This window comes from Natrix helvetica, assembly GCF_964273705.1.
Source record: "Natrix helvetica genome assembly, chromosome: Z".
In the NCBI taxonomy this organism is placed as follows: domain Eukaryota; kingdom Metazoa; phylum Chordata; class Lepidosauria; order Squamata; family Natricidae; genus Natrix; species Natrix helvetica.
In genome coordinates, this window is record NC_138554.1 from 128,379,219 (window position 1) to 128,402,587 (window position 23,369).

Sequence of the window (23,369 nt, forward strand, 5' to 3'; positions counted from 1 at the left end):
TCCTAAGAGCTCAGGGGGGTGGAGGGCTATCCTGGATCTCAAACTGTTAAACTCCAGACTTATATACCATAAATTTAAGATGGCATCCCTCAAGTCTATCCTGGAGGGGATCAGACGGGGGGATTTCCTAGCCTCGATTGATCTCACGGAGGCGTACCTCCACATCATGATTGCCCCTGATCACCGTAGGTTCCTTAGGTTCTCATATGGGGGCTCTCATCACCAATACAGGGCTCTCCTGAGAGGTCACTGCCTGGACCTAAGAAGGGCACTGCGCATTTACCTTAAGCGCATGGCTGCATTCAGGAAGTCGGAGGTGCTCTTTGCCTCCTTCCATCCCTCGTCCCGTGGAGCTAAAGTCTCTCCGGCCACCATCAGCAGAGGGATCAGGTTAGCCATTTCCAAGGCCTATGAGGCTTGAGGGCTGCCGATGCCGGAGGGCATCACCACATACTCCACCCGGAGTGCGGCCATCTCAGTGGCCTGGGCCACCCAGGCACCTATCGGGGACATCTGCAGGGTGCACCTGGTCCTCGCCTTCGCCTTTCATTAGGCACTACCAGCTAGATGCTTATGCCTCTGCGGAGGCATCCTTCAGGAGAAGGGTCCTTCAGGGAGTGTTGGACACTCGGGGGGCTCAGGCCCAATGATCCCTCCCATGGACATCTAGTTTGGTATGTCCCAGCTGTGACTCCTCCCACGCCTCTCTTTGGAGACTGTCAGTTGGTCTTACCTGAACTGCATGTCTCGAAGATGGCGTGGGAGGAATCACTTCCCGCCCAATAGGTGTGCTTCTGCGCAAGGGCCTGAGTGGGTTACCTACAGGTCAGTCAGGGACCTGGGAGGGAATTTGGGTGGTTCCCTGTCCCTTCCTTCCCAAGCTTTACTTTGACTGGACCATCGGTTAATCTGGAGAGTCAGAAGGAGGAGTAGAGGGAGTGTCCTCAGATTTACCTCAGTCTCTGGGCAAATGGGCCGTGTTAATAACCAGCTGTGACTTCTCCCACGCCACCTTTGAGACATGCAGTTCAGGTAAGACCAACTGACATTTACAATATTGCATGTCTTTAATGCAAGTATCTATTATTATCATTCATTGCGCTAGCACAGTGATGGCGAAACTTTTTCGCCTCGGGTGCCAAAAGCGCCCGCGTGCGCAGTATCACACTTGCTCCCCCATAATTTAATGACCGCGCCATGACCCCTGCACATGTGCATGTGACAGCCTCCCCATCGTTGCCCGGTGCATGTTTGCACGGCTTTCTTCAGGAATGGACTTCTGGGTTGCCAGCTGATTTGGGGGCGTTTTTCTCCCTCCGGAGATTCCCTCAAGCCTCCGGAGAGCAAAAAAATAACCCAACGTGCAAACCGGAAGTCCATTCCCGAACTTACGGTTTGCACATTGGCTGGGATTTTTTGCCTCCAGAGGCTTCAGGGAAGGGTGAAAAAGAGCTGAAAATCAGCTGGCCAGCATGCACATGCGCGCTGGAGCTGACAGGGCAATGCCTTGCGTGCCCTCAGAAATGGCTCCGCGTGCCACCTGTGGCTCACATGCCATAGGTTTGCCATCACGGGGCTAGCATGATTTATTTTTCATGTCTACATTGGTGGCAGAGAAGACAGGCACAATTTATTTATCAAATCCCAACAGGGGAAGGAAATACTGGGTGAGGTATTGTAAAGACAGGATTTCCAAGGTTAATTTCCCTATACAGTGAAAATGGCTTACACAATATGATTATTTTTACCAAATCCCAGTGAAAAAATAACATCTACATGAGCAAAATTTCTGTGATAAACCTTTTATTTAAACCTTTATTTAAATAATGTAATAAAGTGTGTATTTTGATCAAACAGAACAAATAGGTTGTTAATTACATTTCTCTAAGACATCTTTTTAATTTGAATCTTGCTTCCTTCATCCAGTTTGAAAATTTTTGGAATCAATTTGAATTATACCCCCAGGCATCTAAATTGTTACTAAAGCCATATCAGAGATTATATAAATTGCTGTTAACAATGGAAAGCACAATTTTCATATCCGTATCATATCATGTACGAGGATTAAATTTCACTGCCACAGAAATTAAAGATAATTTAAGTTAGTCATGATTAGATTTTTATACTGATTTCAGTAGACTTAAATTTGATAAATATCCCTGAATCATTTTTAAGGGCTTCTGAATTGGTGGACATTGTTCGATTGCCTATTTAAGGCAATACAATAGCAGAGTTGGAAGGACCTTGGAGGTCTTCTAGTCCAACACCCTGCCTAGGCAGAAAACCCTATACCGTTTCAGACAAAAGGCTATCCAACATCTTCTTAAAGACTTCCAGTGTTGGGGCATTCACAACTTCTGGAGGCAAGCTGTTCAACTGATTCATTGTTCTCACTGTCAGGAAGTTTCTCCTCAGTTCTAAGTTGCTTCTCTCCTTAATTAGTTTCCACCCATTGCTTCTTGTTCTACCCTAGGTGTCTTGGAAAATAATTAAATTGTATTATATGTAACCAAATACAGACATGGTCCAGGTGTAAGGACATATGCAAGTTTTAACATGGGGTTCAGAACTCAAAACAGATCAGTCCATTCAAAATATAGGAACATTTCATGTTTTGTATATTTTTTGTTTATTAAATTCATGTGCTACCCATCTTGATGTCCTGCTGCATGGAATCTACTTGCCCAAACAAACTTGAACATTTTAATGTTCCAGCAAAAGAAAATAGAACATTGTTCAGAATAACTTTAGTTTATTTTAAAAAATCAAAATACCTTTCCCATTTTTTTTTAGATTGGGTGGTATGAAGTTCATTTCTTAGAATATTTACCTCATCCATTATTGTGACTCTACAGAAAAACAATGGAGCAAGAGTTTTAAATTATTTTAAGTTCATATTGTTCCCTTTTGGAAACACATAGAATGGAACAAATTTTTCTCACAGATTTGTAGAAAATTTCCAGAACATTTCAGGTTCTTTCTTTAAGCTTTAAAAAATTTGAATGGCTTATCCATATCTGCTTTAAATTCAGACTTTTGAAGTTTTCGGTTTCCTTCTTGAAGTGAGTCAAAAAACACAATGTTTTCTGGCTAGATATTTTGGGCTTGAAGGATGGCTTTCCTTTTTAATTTTCTAGCTTGAGATATTGAAAAGTATACATGATACATATATTTATCCTATGGGTTTCCTTAACTTTGGATAGTCCAGTTAGTCCTCGATTTACAACAGTTCATTTGGTGATTGTTCGAAGTTACAGCGGCACTGAAAAAGTGACTTATGATCGTTTTTCACACTTACGACTGTTCTAGTGTCCACGTGTAGTCACGTGATCCAAATTCAGACACTTGGCAACTGATTCATATTTATGACTGTTGCAATGTCCCATGGATCATGATCACCTTTTGCAACTTCCTAACAAGCAAAGTCACTGGGCCACATTTACTTAACAACCATGTCACTAACTTAACAATTGCAGTGTTTCACTTAACAACTGGGGAAAGAGAGGTCATAAAATGGAGCAAAGTGCACTTAACAACAGAAATTTTGGGCTCAATTGTGATCATAAGTTAAGGACTATCCATACAATTGAAATTAAGATATATTCTGTATATATTCTTGAACCATCACAAACTACTCATAGACTTTAGATCAACAGAAAAAAGCATTTAAGAAAATAAAAGTACCAATGCTTGAAACATGAAAAACATAATTGCCAAGAATTCATTGGTACAATTTCCTGACATTCAATTTACTTGTAATGATAAATAGTTACATGTTTTTGGAATTACTGAAGGCTATAATAATGATGGAGTTTCATTTAAGAATTAAGTTATGCTTTCTTGCTTTAACTTTCAGGCCACATGAGTGTGGTATTGTGGGTGAAAACTGTATCCCCCCCCCCAAAAAAAACCAGTAAAGGTTTTTTTAAATACTTTTAACCAACAAAATACATTGATTTCAGTGTTACTTTCCTATTAGTTAATTCCGTATTGTATTACAATAACGTGCTTGTACAATGCATATATATCAGTGGCTTCAGAATTCAGCAAGTATGTCTTTGGCTTTTTGACAACATTCTTGTAAGGAGAAACTCCCAAAGTTCCTAACTTACTCCTTCCTCTCATAGAACACAGTGCAATCCCCCAAATAGTTAAGGGGTAAAATTCTTGGTGCAAAATGCCTTGTATGTATAATATACTAAGGCATTTCTCCGAAACTGAGCTTAATGTTGAGTGGCAATAGCACATGAGCCCCCTGCACTGTTTAAACAGTACTATTTTTGGCATCTGGGTGTTGGCTTGTCTCCCCAGCCGTTTTAAAGTGAAGTTGTTGTATGCAGAAAAGAGCTTTACAGCTCTGGGACTTGCAAAGGAGAACTTAAAATGGGCTGCTGTTTCACTAAAGAACCAAATAACAGCCACAACGAGAAAATGAGCCTGCTGCAGAAAAGTATAGAAGAGGAAACCTCTGAAAATAGGATAAGTAAAACTTTAATTTCAGTTTTAGAGGCTAAGGAAAAAATGGAATTGCACGTAATCCAAGAGGCAGGTTGCCTAGAACCTACCTTTTATAACGACTGTACGGAATCAATTAAGCATCCTTCAGCCCACCATGTGGGGTTTGCTGGGAAGATTTCTAGTAGGCAATTTAAACCTCATTGGTTTAATACAGAAAGAAGTTTGAATAAGTATGATCGCTTACCAGAAACCGAATTAACAGACGGGATTAATGATAAAAAGCTAACAGAAAAAAGCAGTCACAATCATCAATTTGTGAACAATGTAGGCAGCCATCATATTAATAGTAATAATGAAAGTGAATTGATTCTCTCTGAAAAGCAATGGCATTCATTTGAAAATACTTCTGCTTTGTGTATGCCAATGACTTTAAATGAAGAAGGTTTGTTCCTAGAAGCTCTAAATACTTATGGTGTAATGAGCAAGAGTTTCATGCAACAAGCCGAAATGGAGACTGTTGAAGATAATGATGCGGTTTCAAGTAGAATGGATAAGGAAATAGAAGCTTTGACAAACTCTGTATGTTTTGACATAGATAGACACCACAGGAATGCCAAAGATGAATTCTATAGTATTTGTATAATTGACGATGATATGAGAAATGAAGAAAGGCAAGCAATCACTAATGAAGAATCTATTACCACTCTTCAACCATCCGCTATTCAGGAAGACTGCAGTTTAACATGCCCAGTAGATGAGAAAGAAGAACTCTTAGTTCAGGAAGCAGGGCATGTGCCAGTTAATATCAGCATTCTGAAAGATGCTAATCTAATGAACAATAACACAGTGCAAGAAAGTGAAAAGAAAAAAGACCCTCCCCTTGGCTTGGTGAGTGAGGGCTATAGGTTAAATACTGAAAGTATATCAACATGCGGTGTAGAGGCACAAGTACGTGTTGAAGAAGGCCCTCAAAATAGAACTTGGAAAAGGGATATGCTTAATACTAGAATCATTTTGAATGAATCAGATTGTGAACACAATTCTTCATCGCCTATGCTTGTGGAGAAAGGCGTAGACGTGAATTCTTTGCAATTCAGAAAGTCAGGATATACGTGTCATTCCAGCCTGGATGATGATATTAAAGTACATTTTGAACATCATGAAAATCAGAATATTGAAGGAGAATGTTGTAAATGTTTGTTATCAAAGCCACTGTTTTCATCAGAATGTAGTGATGCATCCATTGATTCAGTTTTTGTAGGACAAACTAGTATAGAAATTGTAAGGCAAGGAAATAGGCAAAAATTAGAAAATAAACACAAGTGTTTCAGGAACGTGAATGAATTTCAGACAATTTCTGATTGCAGCAATGAGGAAATATCAGATATTTGTGAACAGAATAATCTAGATAATCTCTTGAAATATGATACAGTTTCCCATCAAGAAGTTTCATGCAGTCCTGAAAACCCAACTAAAAATACTATCCTCATGCTTTCAGCATCAAATGATTTAGTTTCTGGAGCAGAACAAACTCATGTACCAGAGTTTAGCAATAATGAAGATTGCAACTCTATAAGAACTGCTCAGCAATTCCAATCTCAGATAAATATCATACCTTCCGAAAACAGTGGTTTGAAAGAAGATCTGGTGGAGAACAAGGAGACTACAGGCTTTTCAGACCTTTGCAACATAAATGTTGAAGATAAGACCATTGAAAAAGAAAATTGCTTGCAAGATCAAACCCAGCAAAATTTCTTAAAAAGCGGCAGTAAAGCATATGAATATTCCAATGCACTTAATGAAGACAGACAGTACTCCATCTATTTGGCATATCCTGAATCAAATGAGTTGGATTTGGACAGGAAACAGTCAAAAGCATGGAGCAAATATATATTCTATAAGCCTGAAGATCAAATAAATGTAGTCCCTGCAGAAAACCTCATAAATGGAACTCATGAGACACTGTTTAATGAAGTGGAATCTAAAGATTCCGATAGTTCCAATATTAGTTTTAGTTGCTTGTTAAATACCAGTAATAATTCACCAGAGATGCATAGTGTATCTCCAGAAGCACAAGAAATGTTTGCTGATCTGAAAGCTAAGACTCTGCAGACTTACATATCTAACAGCCAAAGTGAAACTGTGAGGTTTCCTACATCGGATTTAACAGCAGAAATAGAATACAAAGAAACCTCTAGCAATTCAAATGAAAAAAGTTCAGAAGTTTATAAAAATAGCTCTTCACTTGAACAAAGTAAAACAGCAACTATATGTCCCCATGATCACCTGATTTCTAGATTTTCTGTTCATTATGAAAATTTATTAAAAGAAAACACAGAGAATTCTGGTTTTGAAGATAACTATGATGAATTAAAAACCAAGACAGAAAGTTCTTCTAAAGTAAGACCTAGAGGCAGTGGGAGCTGTGGTTTGGAAACTTACGAAGATGCAGGTATGAGTTTTATTGACCCCAGACAAGAAGATAAGTATGCGGCTATTCCTTCCTACGAAATACTTCTTTTCCCTGATAATGAGCAAGAATCTGAACAGGACAATTCAAACAACGTTTTAGATCTAATGGAAGATATATTAAAGGACTCTGATAATATGCAAAAACTATATCTGAGAGATTCAGAAGATGATGATGATGCGTATCCCGTTTGTCAGTCTGCTGAAATAAATAGATTGTTTTCAGCCACTGATTTTACACGTGGTCAGGAATGTATGAGCTATCTATGGATTGATTCTTTTAACAAAACTGAAAATGCGTGTCTGTCAGCTGGCACAAGGCAAAACCAAAGTGGAAATCTAAGAGTTTCTTCTTTTCATACGGGAAAATATCCTTATCATTTGTTAATGAAAGAAAAGAGTGCTATTTGGGGATGGCGAGAGAGAGATGAAGAATGCGTAAGTAATTGTAACTTCATTCACGAACCTTCTTAGAAAGCAGATAGTCATCAACTTACAACAGTTCATTTAGTGACAATTCGAAGCTACCACGGCTCTGAAAAAAGGTGACTTACGACCATTTTCCATACTTGCAACCATTGCATCATCCCCACAGTCACTGGATCAAAATTTGGATGCTTGGTAACTGACTCATATTTATGATGGTTGCAGTGTCCCAGGGTCATGTGATTTACCTTTTGCAAAATTCTGACAAGCAAAATCAGTGGGGAAGCCAGATTCACTTAACAACAAGGTTACTAAATTAGCTAAACCTGCAGTGATTCACCTAACAACTGTAGCAAGAAAGGTTGTAAAATGGAGCAAAATTAACAACAAATGTCTCACTTAGCAACAGACATTTTGGACTCCATTGTGGTTTTAAGTTGAGGATTACCTGTAGATGGTTTGACACTTAACTCAAAGATTTTAATTTGACAAAGGTTTACCTAAATATCCTGGGCTTGGATCTAAAAGTGCCTATTTGCTTATTCTGTATTACTGATACATTCCTGAAAAAGTGTTCTTGAGTTCCTGTAATGTTGCAGTTTCTCCATGACCTGCCCCATTCTGTGAGAACATAGGAGGCTGCAGTCGGTCCTATTGAAAGACCAAAGTTGTTCTCGTTTTTTGTAGAATCAGTTCACTATTGTAAAGTTTTCTAACCTTCTCCTGAGGTTTAAGCCATGAACCCTACTACAACATCATTACCGCCACCACCATGGCGGATTTGATGATTTAAATCATGATTTAAATCACTAGTAAAAAGGCTTGGTTTGAATCAACTCGATTTAAATTGTAATTTTTAAAGAGCTACTATCATCTCGGTCCTGCAGCGGCTCCTCCTCTTAACTGCTATTGACTCATCAACAGTTCCAATAGTGCAGAATATACAGCCTCATGCTACATAACTAAGCTCCATTTCATGCTGAATAAGCTAAATTATTAATGTATCTTAAATAGAAAACTATTTTTGGATAGATTTTTTATTTCAAAAGCATTTCATTAAAATAAATTTGATTTTAAAAAATCTGATTTATATATTAAAAAATCCAATTTAAAATTTAAAAATCTGATTTTTAAAAAAAATCCTCAATTTTTATTCACCCTGCCACCACAATAGGGAATTGTACAGGAAATGAGATTGTAACTGAGACACTTAGAGAAATGCAATTTAAAATAGCGTAACTTGACAGAATAGCATTATGTATTATATAATTCTTCAAAACATACAGAAAGATATGGTATATATAATGCCCAAATGTTGAAGTTAGAACAGTGTAGCACTTAGTCACTTTGTTGAAATACAAGAACAGTGAGAAAATTCTTAGTTCACTGGGCGAACTGTTGCAAATCACATGGTTTTGTCTTCTTTTTAAAAAATATATGAGTTATTTGTTAACAATATTAATGTACTCTCAAGATTCATTTTCCTAAGATCCAGATGCAGGAATATCGAATCAGGAACACATGAATATTGCCTAAACTGGTTTTGTAACTAAACGTGTTTTAATATGACATTTGAATATTGCCATTGTTTAAAAATAATCAGGCACTGATTTACTTATTACTTCTGAGGGACTGGATTTTGTAGTATTAATTGTTGGCAGAGCTAACCAATTATCTTCATAAAATACGTCTCATGCTTTTTTTTTGCCTTTATTTGGAAAGGAAAAGTAATACATAATGATTTAAATGCAGTGTATTATTCTTTTTTAAAATGTTCCCAGGCATATCTCTTTTATAGACAGTGCAATTAAAACTAATTTCTTAAGGGAATTATTTAATTAAAAGGCCCATTTATAATATGATAAATGTTTAAATAGGTATTTATTTTGAATCGCTATAGCTAAATTGTAAGATAATAGGTTAACATGGAGAACTATAAACCTAAAGGATTTCAACAATTCTAGCATAAATTTTGCTTCAGGCTTTTAACCATGCTTATTGTAATTTGTTGACTAAATTGTCATTGGCTGAATTTGGACTTACAAACTACATAACTATAAACTACATAGCCACTTGGGATTATGTGAATCCAACATTTTCCTGAGTTGTTTAGCCATAGTTATGCAACATAATGGTTGGGTTCACATATTAAACAGGTTAAAAACAGACAATTGTGTAATTATATTTAAGTCCTATGTTTTCACTGGTTAGGTTGCTTTTTTATTTTTCTATTGATTATGTTTTTTGTATGGCTCACTTGTTCCCTGCTGCCTTTATTATGAGTTGGTGAACATACTGGCCCTAATCTTACAATGTTTTCAAAGACTTAGATTTACCTTCTTGTCATAAATAAGAATGTTACTGTTTGTTCTTCCAAAGCTTGTTCGTGGGAACTGTGAGCATGCAGAGAATGTTATGGGAATAAGTTGTGCAAAGGGATTGTCAATAAATAACTCAAATAACTTAAATAACTTTAGCTAGTTAGTCACTAGAGATAAATAGCTTTGTTCATAATAACAAAATGTAAACATGGGATGCTTATGATTAAGACTTAAGAAGTAAAGTGAATTCAGTTAAACACCTTGATTCAGGAGCTTTATAGGAAGTCTTTTTAAAAAGAATGTCTCTTTCATCTTCTGCAACTCTTAACAGTAATGAGATAAATGCTGCTGTGTGTATATCTGTATATGTGTACTTATGCAGTTAATGAACATAGATGTTCTGAGTTTGCGTTATGTATTACAGGAGCCAGCCAAGGTTTCAGAATTAAATCCTAATGCAAAAGTGTGGGGGAATCACATGGTACACGTGGAAGCAAGTGGTACTGAAGGGGGTGTGAGCAAACCCTGGGAAGAAGTAACAGATCACCCACCAGATTCTTGCAAAGAAGGTACAAGAAATCTGTTTTGAAATACCACTATTACTAATAACTAAAGTATTTTGCATTTACACAATGCTTTCCTTGTACAGTTTTCCTTTCTTCAATTAACAAGATTCCTCATACTTCTCCCAGCCCACATTTTCTTCTCTGTTTTTATTATAATCTTAACGAAACCAGCATTTACTAAACAATATGCTCCTCTTAGCTAATCTCTTCCTTTCTCACCCCCCCTCATATCCTCACCCTGTTCTAGTTGTTCAGTTTAAAAAATAATTACTTAAAAATTAATTAATCCACCCTTAAAATACATCAGAGGCACCAAATAATGGCTTAGCTTGAGGAAAGAAGTTGTTTGCCAGCAGCAGTCATGTATACACAAGTAAGAAATCATTGCATATTTCTTGCAGGTTTCATTGAGAGAAACTTAACAGCAAATAACAGCAAACCCTTCCAGGAGTTAGTCAGAGTATGAAACCTTTGATGTCTAAGTCACAACAAATGAAGTATATTTTTGTGACTCTTATAGTTTTCTCCACAGCATTAGAGGCCAATGGTGATGGTGACAAAAAACACCAGAACGAATCGTTAAAAGAACATCAAGAACCATCACTATCTGTTCCTTTATCAAATCAAACAGATATGAACCCTTTGGCTCTAGATCATGCAGAGTACAAAACTGTACATGAAAACACTGAGTCAGGTATGGAAAAAGTCCTTGCTCATTCTTAAAGCTGTAAGAGTTTCTATAAGAGTTTATAGAATGATCTTCAGGAAATTTGCACATTCCATCTACTGAAGAAACATACCTGAGCAGGACTGAATCATAGGCATTGTTACAGATGTGCCTATATATGCACAATACCTGTGACTATTAAATACATAACACCTTATGAAGTAGGAAGTTCAGAGTAAAAACTTTATCAGCACACCAGTGTATTACGACTGATTTAATTGGAATTATTGCTTGCCTTGTTAGGTTTGTCCTGCTTACACACATACTATAAGAACAATTTGCTTCCTGTCATCTTCCATTTTAATGTCAAGCTGAGCGCACAACTATAATATTTTTAAATTTTTAACATTCCACACGCACCTTTTCAACTTAACACAGAGCCACACAGAGTTGAGCCAGGTAGAAAGGTTTTGCCTTATAGACGATGTTGTGAGTTTGGATTTCTGATAGTAAAAATGAATGGTGATTATGGATCTATATATTGTGCTATGCTGTTAATTTTGGTTCTACTGTGAATTCTTACCTCCAAAAGGCTTGTGGGAAACCAGATTACATTCAACACAGTTCTATATAGCCATCCCAGAGTCACTTTGGACAGGGGAAATGGGTGGCATATAAATTTAATTAATAAATACTATGCAGAGTTTCTTTAAATTGAATGCTTTGCTGGTCATAGGAAAAACATATGTAAAACATTAGTATATTCTCATTCCTCCGCCAATATTTGCATTTTCTGGCCTCTCTTTAGACACAGTGAAGATGAAGAAGAAAATAAACGCAATCTAATTGTAACATTCAGCAAATGTAGCTCATGTGTCGTCTTAACTCTCTTATACAACATTTGGAAAATAGTTTTTGTATGATGACACCATTGCCTGAAGAAGAGGAGGTCCTGATTTGGGATGGGGGGTGGGGGTAGGAGTTAAAAGACATACCAGCTTAGAATCCATTTGGGGAACAAAATATTTGAGGTCAAACTCTTAAGTCCATACCTGCTGTTTCCCAAGGGAAGACAGACAATGTGGTGTGATGCTTGAAAAACTGGTGATCAACAATGAAGAAACCTATTTAACCCATTCCCAGAGCTATTCTGCTTACTTACACCTGGCATTCCTGGATGCTTATATAACAATGTATTTTAAACTTATTTCGGAAGAGTAGCGTTCATACCAATATGTGTAATTTTCATTTGATGGGGTTATTTTTGAACCTTCTGATTTGTTCACAAACCATGGAATGCGGTTAATTGGAAGTGCGCCTGCCTCTGACAGCTCTTCCTCATCACTGAGGCTTATTGAATTGGCAGATGACTGCTTTAGCTTGGTTTTAAGCATATTCTTGTGACCATATGTATATTTATTTTCTGCATGAAGGAGCTGGGAAAAATGAATAAATAAACATGCCCAGTGACTTTGCATAAACTGGAGGTTTGTATAAAAGGAATGTAAATAAAAGATCTGAACAGTAAGCAATAGCAACAAAATGCTTGTAGTTTGAGTTCTCATACCACAAGCATTTGCTCCACTGAAGGTTTTGGCATGCTATAAGCTGCAGCTATTCAAAGTAAGCATTAAGCCCATCATGTTTGTAAGTCAGATCGGTTGCAAAATTTACGTGACCGACTCGGTTATAGAGCCTTTTTTTTTGCAGCCATCAAAACTTTGGAACCAGATTATAAATACATCTGGAGAGATTCATTGTAACTTTAAACGGTCACTCAGTGACCAGTCATAAGCTGAGGACTACATGTAGTGTCGAATATTAAGCACAATACTAGCTATGTTGCTTTAAAATTGTAATGTTTTCCTTAACCACTAGAAATAGTTAATATAGTTAAATAGTTAAACAACTACTTTTTTCAATCGTGTCCAATTTGTGCAAATAGTTAAATAGTTAAATAGTTAATATAGTTAAATAGTTAAACAACTACTTTTTTCAATTGTGTCCAATTTGTGCAAATGTCAGGTGCTGTTGCTACAATAATGTTATATATACTGTATACTAAAAGATCCAAAACAGTGATAGCTAATTATTGGAGGCCCTTGATTGTTTTCAGATACATGACATCAGTTTTAATCCAAAAAGTTGTTTATATTTTTATGTGTAAATGATTTCTTACAACTTGCTAATTTGGAAAGAAATCGTGAACAGATTGTGTATTAACTCTTAAATATATTTTTGTTCATTGACTGTTCAGTTTTGATAATTCCTCTTTTACCAAATATTTCTAAAATTATGGGATGGTGCATGATTACCTTTTCAAATATAGCTTAACATCATTGACATACTTATTTCATCTGCTTAGAATCAGATGTCTTAGCTTATCTTAAAAACCTGAACCAGTTTAGAGCTGGTTAATGTTTAGATAGGAATTTCCTGGCCAGTTTGAGTAGGAAGTTTAGAAAGAAGAAACAGATGGAAAACAATTTCTATACTGATTTTTTTTAAAAAAAAAAACCTGTAATGTGAACACCACATGCCATAGTAGTAGACTATCTAGCCCAGTATTTTTCGACCATATCAATTTAAGATGGGTAAACTTCATCTCCCAGAATTCCAGCCATTATGTATTGACTAGAGAATTCTCGGAGTTGAAGTTCACCCGAGATTGCCAAGATTGAAAAATCCTGATCTAGACACATTGCTACTTTTATGAAGAATTATATACCATTTTTTCCTTTATTTCTTTATTTTCCATTCTAGGAAGTAAAGAAGATCTTCGGCCAGAAGGTCAAGAAGATTTACGAGAAGTGCTTAAAAAAACACTGGAGTTCTGCTTATCAAGGTAAATGTATAATGGATATAATATAGTCAAGCCTCATGCTATTGTAATAAGATTAAATGTTAATTAGGGTGGATTAGGCAATATAATTAATTATGAATGCCATAACCAATATGTTAGCCTCTGGACCACATAGAAATTAATGATCAGGTAGGGATATATTTATATGTTAATTTTATAGCTTGAAATTTAGAAAGGGTTGGGAAGGAATGAAAATTCAACCACGAACATTTTATTTTCCTTAATTGTTTCATTTTTTTATCTTGATTTCTACAACTGAAACACAAAAGATAAAACCCAATTTTACAAACTGCGGGCCATTGCTAGGTGTTCCAAGACTCCCTATTACAGGAAAGTTTGTTATTTCAATGCTTTAGAAGAACTAATAGTTGAGAATAGATGCACGTTAATTGTATGCTGTCGTCTGCACTAAGAAGGAATGCTTTGATACTGGTACCTTATTTTGCTTATCATTCAATGTAAGGTGCCAGACACTTAGAAATCTTGTATAGAGTGAATTACATAGCAGTATTTTTTTCAAAACTCCCCACATAATCTGATTACTGTTAAGTCTTTAATATAAAGCTGTAGCTTTAAACAAAATTTGATGAAGCCACGTGCCACTTTCATGACTGGCTAGAAGTTTGGTATATCTCACAATTTGTTTTTTCTGTCTGCCTGTATACTGCTTTTTAAATGCATTTGAAAATGGGCTACTTTTGGCTTTCTGTGTCAAATGGTTCAAGAAAAGCAGGTCTTAACAATCTTAAGGGGCAAGAACATCAAGTTTGGCTATAATTATGTAATTTTGCAAGAGGCATTTTAAAGTTAGAAAAACACAACTGTATCTTAATATTTAGGAATAATCTTAAAGGCCAGTACAACCATTGCAATGCTCGGGTAGGAATTGCATGGAGAGTTAATACTAATTCTCCCCCCCCCTCTTTTTTTTTTCTTCTACAGGGAGAATCTTGCCAGTGACATGTACCTTATATCTCAGATGGACAGTGATCAGTATGTGCCAATAATGACAGTAGCTAATCTTGATCACATCAAAAAGTTGACCACAGATATGGATTTGATTGTTGAAGTGCTGCAGTGTAAGTCACGGCAAATCATGTATTATTTTTGCACCGTACTTTAGAATAAAAAGGCTTAGTTAAGATGGGCAAGGTCGAAAGTCATTTTTATTCCCTTAAGAAGCAATGTATTGAAATGAGAACACTGGCCCGGGGGTGGGGGGTAGGAGAGCTTTATATAATACTAAGTTATTGTATAAATTCTTTATAAAAAGTTCCTTTTTATATAGGCAGTTCTTGACTTAGAGCCATAATTGGGACTCTAAGATTTTTTGTTAAACAGTCCAGGGAAGTATTGTGGCCACAGCCAAGTTTATGACCTTTATGTCCCAGTCATTAAGCAAATCACCAAAGCCATTAAGTGAAATGTAACAATTGCAATTTGAGACCTTCCTTTCCCTCTTCCCATTAACTTTGCTTTTCAGAAGCTGGCTAGGAAGATCACAATTAGCAATAATGTGACCCCAGGATTCTGCAGTCATCGCAAAACCAAACTGATTGCCAGTGCCCAGATCTTGGTTATGTGATCACTCACGTATCATAAGTGTGATGAATAATCATCATTTATTTCAATGCCATCATAATTTCAAAAAGTCACTAAATGAATGATCATAAGTCAAGAACTACCTGTATTTATTCACTAGCCTGAGTCAGGCTTCAGGAATGTACATGTGCCTGCTGGCTTCTTCAATGAGTTTGCAAACAGTTGTCCTGAATAATGGCAGTTTTCCTGAATGCAGTATGCATTGAGTGCCTTACTTGAAGCTTATTCTCATTCTCAAGAATATCTGTGTTGGAGTTAGAAAGCCTTTAAGGAATTGGAAACAGGATAAAACAACTTATCTAAAATGACTCTCTCTCCCAAAATCTCTTAACATCAAACACATTTTTCTGAGAGTGCATGGTTGAAATCCAGGAAGGCACAGCTTCTTTTAGGAGGACTCTTTAGCCCCATCTCAAGCCCCTTTTCCACATCGGATTAGAACAGCTGCATGTTGCTATTTAAAGTTTAGACATGGTAGATAGAGCAGTGAAGATAATTTCTACCTTAGGTGTTGGGTGTGTTTGATGGTATAGTATCAGGTGAGCCTGTGGCATGAATAGTCAAATATACTGCATCTATCTTCCTTTCCTAGAAGCCCTCTAGATCAGAGGTGTCAAACCCACGTCATCATGGTGTTGTCACGTGGCATATTGGGACTTTTCCCCCTTCGCTAAACTGAGCGGGGCCGGGGCCAGCACATGACGCATCTGGCCTGTGGGCCGTGAGTTTGACACCCCTGCTCTAGATGGTACACACACTTAGCCTACCTTGATGTAGTTGTTAGGTAATGGCAGAAGTAACTTCAGTCTTCCAGAGAGATGTCTTTATCCCACATTCTCTCACTTAACCCAAGTGTTCATAGAACCTTCCAACCTATAGTCAACAGATAAAACTTTCAGTAGCAAAATAAAAATATCCTGTTGCTCAATTTACAACAGCATCTTAAAGGAATCTCCTGTAAAATGTTTCAAAGGAGAATTTCAGTCTGAGGCAGATATCAGGAGATAAGACATTTATGAATAACATAAGAGACACTATTGCACAGAGATCTCAAAATTCATTAAACATAGAATAGCTGAGATTCCATAGTATGAAATAGATATCAGAGCCAATAAAGTGCTGCTTTGTCCACAGGAAATAATTAATAACTTTAGCTCACTGCTAAATAGACATTTATCTTTGTTGTCCAAGTAACACCCTTTTTGAATTGTGTGTAGGAGGTTTTCCTGGTTCATTTTTAGCTGTGTTTGCTTTTTGGTTTTCTAGAAATTCAAATTTTAAATTGGAGCTAAAGAAGGTTTCTCTTTCTATCCATTCTGATATACTTTCTTTTATTAGTGATCAGTAATCAGAACTTTATAGGAGAACAATTATATTTCTCAGTCATGTTTCAATTAGATTGAATATAGATTTTGGCTCTGAATTTGTCCGGGAATGGTTATAACAGGGGAGAATTATATTTTAAATTTATTCCCCTGTTAAATGTTTATTTTTAATAACAATTGCAATTAATAGGATAATAATGAGTAGTTCTAACCTGTGGTCGGCAAATGCCTGGGGGGTGTTGATGTCATTAGATGACTTGAAGAAGACTTGAAGAAATGTTATGGTTTAAATCTTGAGTTAAGTCTTGGAGGTCCATGGCCACAAAAGGTATTTAAAGGCGATCCATGATGACAAAAAGGTTGAGAACCACTGCAGTAGAGTATTAAATGTAGTAAATGCAAAATATAACTATCTGTTGATACCAAAGCAACAACATTGGGTTTTTCCCTCCCCAGCATTGCCTTTAGTCCAAGTAGATGAAAAAGGTGAAAAAGTCAGGCCAAACCAAAATCGCTGCATTGTAATTTTGCGTGAAGTACCTGAATCCACTCCAATTGAAGTAAGTATATTATTTCATCAACAGAGAACTATATTAGATCCTGGTTACTCTTCATAGTCAATTCTAATATGGCTTCAGTTGGGACTGAATCAGTCTTTGGGCTATAGTTCTCAATGAACCCTTCTTCTCCCTAGCCTGACAAGCTATCATTCTGTTTGTTTGTTTTAGGAGGTTCAAGCACTCTTCAAAGGCGAGAACCTGCCTAAGTTCATCAATTGTGAGTTTGCCTATAATGACAACTGGTTTATTACATTTGAGTCTGAAGCAGATGCGCAACAGGTAAGCTTTCTTTTTTGTATGTGGGTATGTGTGCATTTCTGCATACGTTATTTTGAATAACCTATATCAGAGACAGCATGATTCAGGTTAATCACGGTTCAGGTGCAGTGCTATGATGAGAACACAACCAAAGAAAACCTCAGCTACCAAGTGGCAATAAGGGATCATTCTTCCATGCTTGGAACAAAACAATGACTCTGTTATGCAAATAAGGATTCCATAATTAAATATACTAATTATTTCCCTCAGTTGATTTGGCAGTTGGCAAATAATTAAAGGTAGTCAGAGCAAATAGTTAAATAAACAATTAGCCACAGGCAGTGTTGTCATATAATTGTAAATTCTCCAGTTGGGAAGGTATTTCTAATGTTAATAGGTATGCTTAGTCCATTGGAAGCATAGCAGATAGTTTATCCCCCCCCCCCTCCATCTTATTAGCACGGCCTTGGTAGATTTTGGAAGTCTATTGAAAAGGAGCCTGAAGTTAACAGTTCCCCAACTGCTATAAGATGTAGTATCACTTGGATTCAAGTTGCACTAAAATGAGTTATATAATTTGTTCCTGTTGGCTTTGATAAATCCAAAATGCATATTCTGTGATTTTTCAAGTTTGCCTGGATTACTCTCAAAACATTTTTCAACTCCGTAACTGCAAAAATTTCCAGTGCTTTCTCTAGCTGATTCTTTTCCACAATATGAGGTTAATTGCCGGCTCAAAATAAATTAAAAAATGGATGTGTTTCTAAACATGAAGCTTATAATATGTTATTTGTAAATTTGAATCATGTAAATTCTACATTAGGTAGAAAGGTATTCATGCTTTTGTTCCCATTAATTCACTTGCTCCATTTCAAACAAGTGTATCTTTCTTTTAAAGGCATACAGATACCTTAGAGAAGATGTGAAAACTTTCCAAGGAAAACCAATTAAGGTAACTGTATTATTTCGAGAATTTGAAATTATAATTGGGATAATTCCAAACAGCGTCTTCTAAGAATATAATCTTCTGTCATTCACAGGCAAGAATAAAAGCAAAAGCAATAGCTATAAATTCATTTTTGCCAAAGAATGGATATAGACCTGTGGATATGAATATCTACACTCAACAGCGTTATACAACTTCATTTGCATACATACCTCCAGTATATGGGCCCCAACAGCAATTTCCACTATATAGTTTAATTGCACCACAAGCCTGGTCTACAACACATAGCTATATTGATCCATCATTGGTAAGCACTAGGATATCATTTTTGTTTGTTTGTTTGTTTGATGTTCATGCTACTGCAGAGCATTTGGGGGAACTGCCAGGTAGAGAAAAATTATACAATTGTACTTTACAAATATTCTATGTATTATTCCTCTGTACCAAAAACTTCTTATGTATCTATACTTAGAGGAGAGGATTATGGTCAACTTTTCTGCAGTCGTATTCAGTAAGACACAGGAAACTTTTAATGGGGAAAATAAAAATCCTTTGAAACCTAACAGTATAGTCTTGAAGCCTGTAGTAAGTTTGCATTGTTTGCAGAGTGTGATTTTGAAACCTGTTCTTTCCTTTTTTTGAGTTGGACATCAGGGCATTTCCTGAAGTAGCTTATTTTAGAGTTAAATCTAATACTGTGATTCAAACTCAGAACATTCTGTTTAATAAAATCTGGGGATGGAAAAATCAAACAGGTTAAAATTCCAGACAACTTGCTCTGATATAACATGGTTTTTTTTATATTTTAAAACTTTCAGTATAAATTGGATTGATAATGTTGCCTTGTACTTAATGTGTATTGATTTTTTTAAATAAATCCATTATATTAAGCTTACTAAATGAAATCCCGTAGGATGTAAAATTGCATACTGAGACATTTTGTCATCTCTCTTTCTCTTCTATACTTGTATGCTTATTTTTTTTTCATGTAAATTTTTGTCCAGAAGAACCAAGGTTTTAGAAATATAAATGTAGAGATAGTCCTCAACTTACAACTGTTCATTTAGTGACCTTTCAAAGTTACAATGGCACTGGAAAAAATGACTTGCTACCGTTTTTCACAGTTATGACCTTTGCAGCATCCCAATGATCATGTGATCAAAATTAAGATGCTTGGCAATTGGTTCATATTTATGACCATTGCTGTGTCCCGATGACATGTGTTCAACTTTTGTGAACTTCTGACGAGCAAAGTCAATAGGAAAACCAGATTCTACAACTAGGTCTGTGGCAGAATATCGTCTGCAGCAACTCACTTAACTGTGGCAAAAAAAGTCATAAAATGGGGCAAAAATTCACTTAATAAATGTGTCACTTATCAACAGAAATTTTGGTTTCTATTGTTGCATGTTGAGGCGTACCTGTATTTATATTGTACTGTATGTTATGTGTATTTACAAATATATTCTAATTGATATGTAATGGTTTTGGTATATAATGAGAATATTGTATGTAATGAAAATATTAATAAGCACAAGTATGATGCTGATGAGGAAAGATAAAGTGAACTAATGAAACCGTGCTATTTTTAGAACTTTATGGATATATTGAAAGTTTCAAAATCTGTATCTGAAATTTTCTGTTCTATAGGTCGCCCCATTTCCAAATACTGGATTTATCAATGGATTTACTGCTCCTACTTTCAAGCCAGCTGTTGCTCCACTTGCTACTCTTAGGCAATATACACCAAGAACCAGGCAAGTTCTGTTAACACATTTTTGCCTACCTGGACAATATGCCTGGTGCAAATAAACTTACATATCTCTCAGCGATTTCGATCACAAAATGTCACAATTTCTCTCTCTCTCTCTTGGTCTCTTAAAAAGGCATACACAACAAGAAAGGCAGGTAAAGTGGAATAGGGGAAATATTTGTGTAGAAGACGAAAAACCAAAGAAAGTTGCGAATTAGCTGCAATGTTTTATAGAAAATTATTAATTCTATTACAAAATGACCGTTGAGTCACAACTCTTGTCTTTGTGCAGAGAGGTATGTTTCCAAAATAAACTTTGGACTGTAGCACCCATCATTCCAAAGATGCCTCTAGGATTTGTGTTTGGCCCAGAGGCATTCTTGGAAATATGGACTGTGGTTGAGGGTAGTGCCAAACACGCTGTGATCAATTGACCTTAGACTCTAGTAAAAGCTGTGCATGTTGATGCAATTCTAAACATCTCCTGAAGATGTCGTATGAGAGCTCTGAAAGGTTTTTATTTTTCCCTGTCCAGAAATCCCAGCAAATCATATCTACGGCATACAATTCCTACTGTAGACAGAGGGACTGGATTGCTAGAGAGCCCTACAATATTCAATCTTTCTGCTGACCGATTAATCAACGGTGTCAGGAGCCCACAAACCAGGCAGCCAGGACAAAACAGAACACGGATGCAAAGTACTACAAGCTACATAAAGCGAGATGTAGGGAGCGGGCGAGTAGAATCCACGCCTTCAGATTCATCCCCCAGCTTAGGCAGAGGAAGGTGGGTATTGAAATTTAGGGTAAGGCACTAGCTCCTGAGGTTGGGAATGTTGTGTGTTTCCATATTAGAGATTTCAAAAAAGAAGAATTCTATGGAAATAAGGCAAGAAAAATCTTCTCAATTGAAAAGAGAAAGATCTAAACAGAAGCAGAATTATTTGAAGTGAATTTGTATTTGATACAAATCAAAATACTAAGGAGATTCTCAGGTCAAATTAAGCTGTGATGATTTAGTTCTCTTCAGGATGTGAGCCAACCTTTGTTTATAGAGAATAGTTTCAGTTGTCCAGCTAAGAAGTATCTTTATCTATCTATCTATCATCTATCTATCTATCTATCTATCTATCATCTATCTATCTATCTATCTATCTATCTATCATCTATCTATCTATCTATCTATCTATCTATCTATCTATCTATCTATCTATCTATCTATCTAAAGATAATCTGAGTAGAAACATAACAGCATATGGAAAGTAGTGGTTCAGATGTCATTTATGTCATACTATACTATGCGCAATAATATTTTGTGCATAACTTACAACTACTATCAAAAAAGCTGATTGCTACTATGTTGAATTGTTTGTTAAGGTGGATCTAATTAGCGCAGTTTGGAAAATTAATGGCAACAATTTTGGGGGGGAAATTATTTAGAAAAAGAAAAAAAGTTTTAATGAGCATCATACTTTGAGTTTTTTAATATTTAAAATAAAACAATGTACATCTATACCTAAAAAGTTCTTGCATAAGTAATTTTCAGTGAAATCTGTAACATTTCTGGATTCAGGATATTGGACATTTTTGATATTCCAGAATGCTAGCTTGAGTGTTACAATTAAATGGAAAGCATAGGTTTGAAAATGTCATTCAGACATGTATAACTCTTCCTCTTGGAAATTCGGGACAGCATACAAACTCCTCCCATTTTCTACATCCTTCCAAAAATTTTCACATAATGACCCTGAGAGGTAGGTTACACTAGCCTGAATAATAGTGATTTGCCCACGATAACAGTTTACATACCTGAGAAAAAGAATCTTGAGCCGCTTCTTCAGCCCAATTGAATGCTCTGACAGCTATACTCCAGGGGTTTTCTCAGTGTCATAGTATAATTTAAAATGATCCTTTAAGAATGAATAAATTCTAATAATGATGATGTCTGTCCTTCCAGAAAAAACACTTATGGCTATCGAAAAAAGAGAGACGACAAGTTTGTGGTGAGTATGCATTGTCTGGTTATTCACTTGAGACTAGAAGATTCTTGACTAATACAGCACTGCAGCCTTAGTGAAGAGTGATTTGACATGATGTTAAATGGTGATTTAAGCGGTAAAAATATCTATCCTAAATATCTGTTCTAAATTACCCCAAATCGTCATGAGGTAAATGGCAAAGTTGATGATGTTGGTGACTCATCTTTGTGTTAGATTTTCAAGTTGTTGAAAATTTTTTACAAAGCATCCTGCTTCTGGCTCCAAATCTGTTTCAATTCCTTTTCTAACTAATCTGTTCTATCAAACATAGTAGAAAATTCTCCCATGACAAAATAACTGATTCTCATTTTGGTCACAATAGTTTCCTACAAATTCCTTGATGTTTTAACTGATCGTGTTCTTACTTTTTTCCTTATCTATAATTTCCATCTTTTCCCCCCTTATGCTTCTAAGTGGATCTTGTTTTAAAATTTGAATCTCCCTTTCCATTTTCCCCACAAAACAGAGATATGTTCACATTACTTGTTTCATATTTTGGCCACATTAGTAAGAAGAAACACTTAATTCTCCCATTTAAAATGTTACGGTGGTTATTGTTTTCAGCTTTCTGTAGAAAGCCGACTAAAATCATAATTAAAGGAAGCTGTATGCTGCGGTGGCTGTTCTTTTAATCACTTTAAAATGTTTTAATGTTCTTTTTTTTTCATTTTTACACAAAGAGTCCCTAAGAGTTTTCTCTATCTACCAATAAATGTCTGCAAGATATGTCAATTTCACCAAACATTCCTCCATAGTGGATAGTATTGAATCTTTCTTTATCTCTGGGTTATTGTTTTTCATGCATAAAATTGTCAAGTTATGCCCAGAAAATCTGCACCAACTCCTGAAAGTAAGAGCTGATTTTTTCCCCCATTCACATGGGTTTCGTGAATTAAAGATAATGGTAAAATGACTTTTTGTTGTATTACCTTTCCTTTGGGGCACCATCCCTTGGAGAATCACTCCCCTCCCACCATTCCTGCCTTTGAGACAATCTTTAAAATATTGCTGTTCTCTTAGGATTCAGTTATGTTATTTGGTAGACATGTTTAGATTGTGGTGATATGGAAGACTGTTTTCTTCACGGTTTCCTCAGGGTGATGGTTCTTCTTTTAT

General features: G+C 36.1%; 1 protein-coding gene across 2 annotated transcripts in view; it reads left to right on the forward strand.

Annotated features, from left to right (window-relative positions):
• The window catches only part of LARP4B (La ribonucleoprotein 4B), a 52,551-nt gene that overhangs the window by 21,018 nt on the left and 8,164 nt on the right, over positions 1-23,369 (forward strand). The window contains exons 4-15 of one of the 2 annotated variants that reach the window (XM_081970153.1): positions 10,099-10,243; positions 10,773-10,934; positions 13,671-13,752; positions 14,713-14,849; positions 17,154-17,257; positions 17,426-17,536; positions 18,414-18,467; positions 18,556-18,768; positions 20,112-20,218; positions 20,750-21,001; positions 22,172-22,217; positions 23,071-23,103. In XM_081970153.1, coding sequence (XP_081826279.1) covers positions 10,099-10,243; positions 10,773-10,934; positions 13,671-13,752; positions 14,713-14,849; positions 17,154-17,257; positions 17,426-17,536; positions 18,414-18,467; positions 18,556-18,768; positions 20,112-20,218; positions 20,750-21,001; positions 22,172-22,217; positions 23,071-23,103 — 1,446 coding nt within the window. Of the gene's footprint in view, positions 1-10,098; positions 10,244-10,772; positions 10,935-13,670; positions 13,753-14,712; positions 14,850-17,153; positions 17,258-17,425; positions 17,537-18,413; positions 18,468-18,555; positions 18,769-20,111; positions 20,219-20,749; positions 21,002-22,171; positions 22,218-23,070; positions 23,158-23,369 lie in introns of both variants that reach the window. The other variant, XM_081970154.1, reaches the window with a different exon arrangement.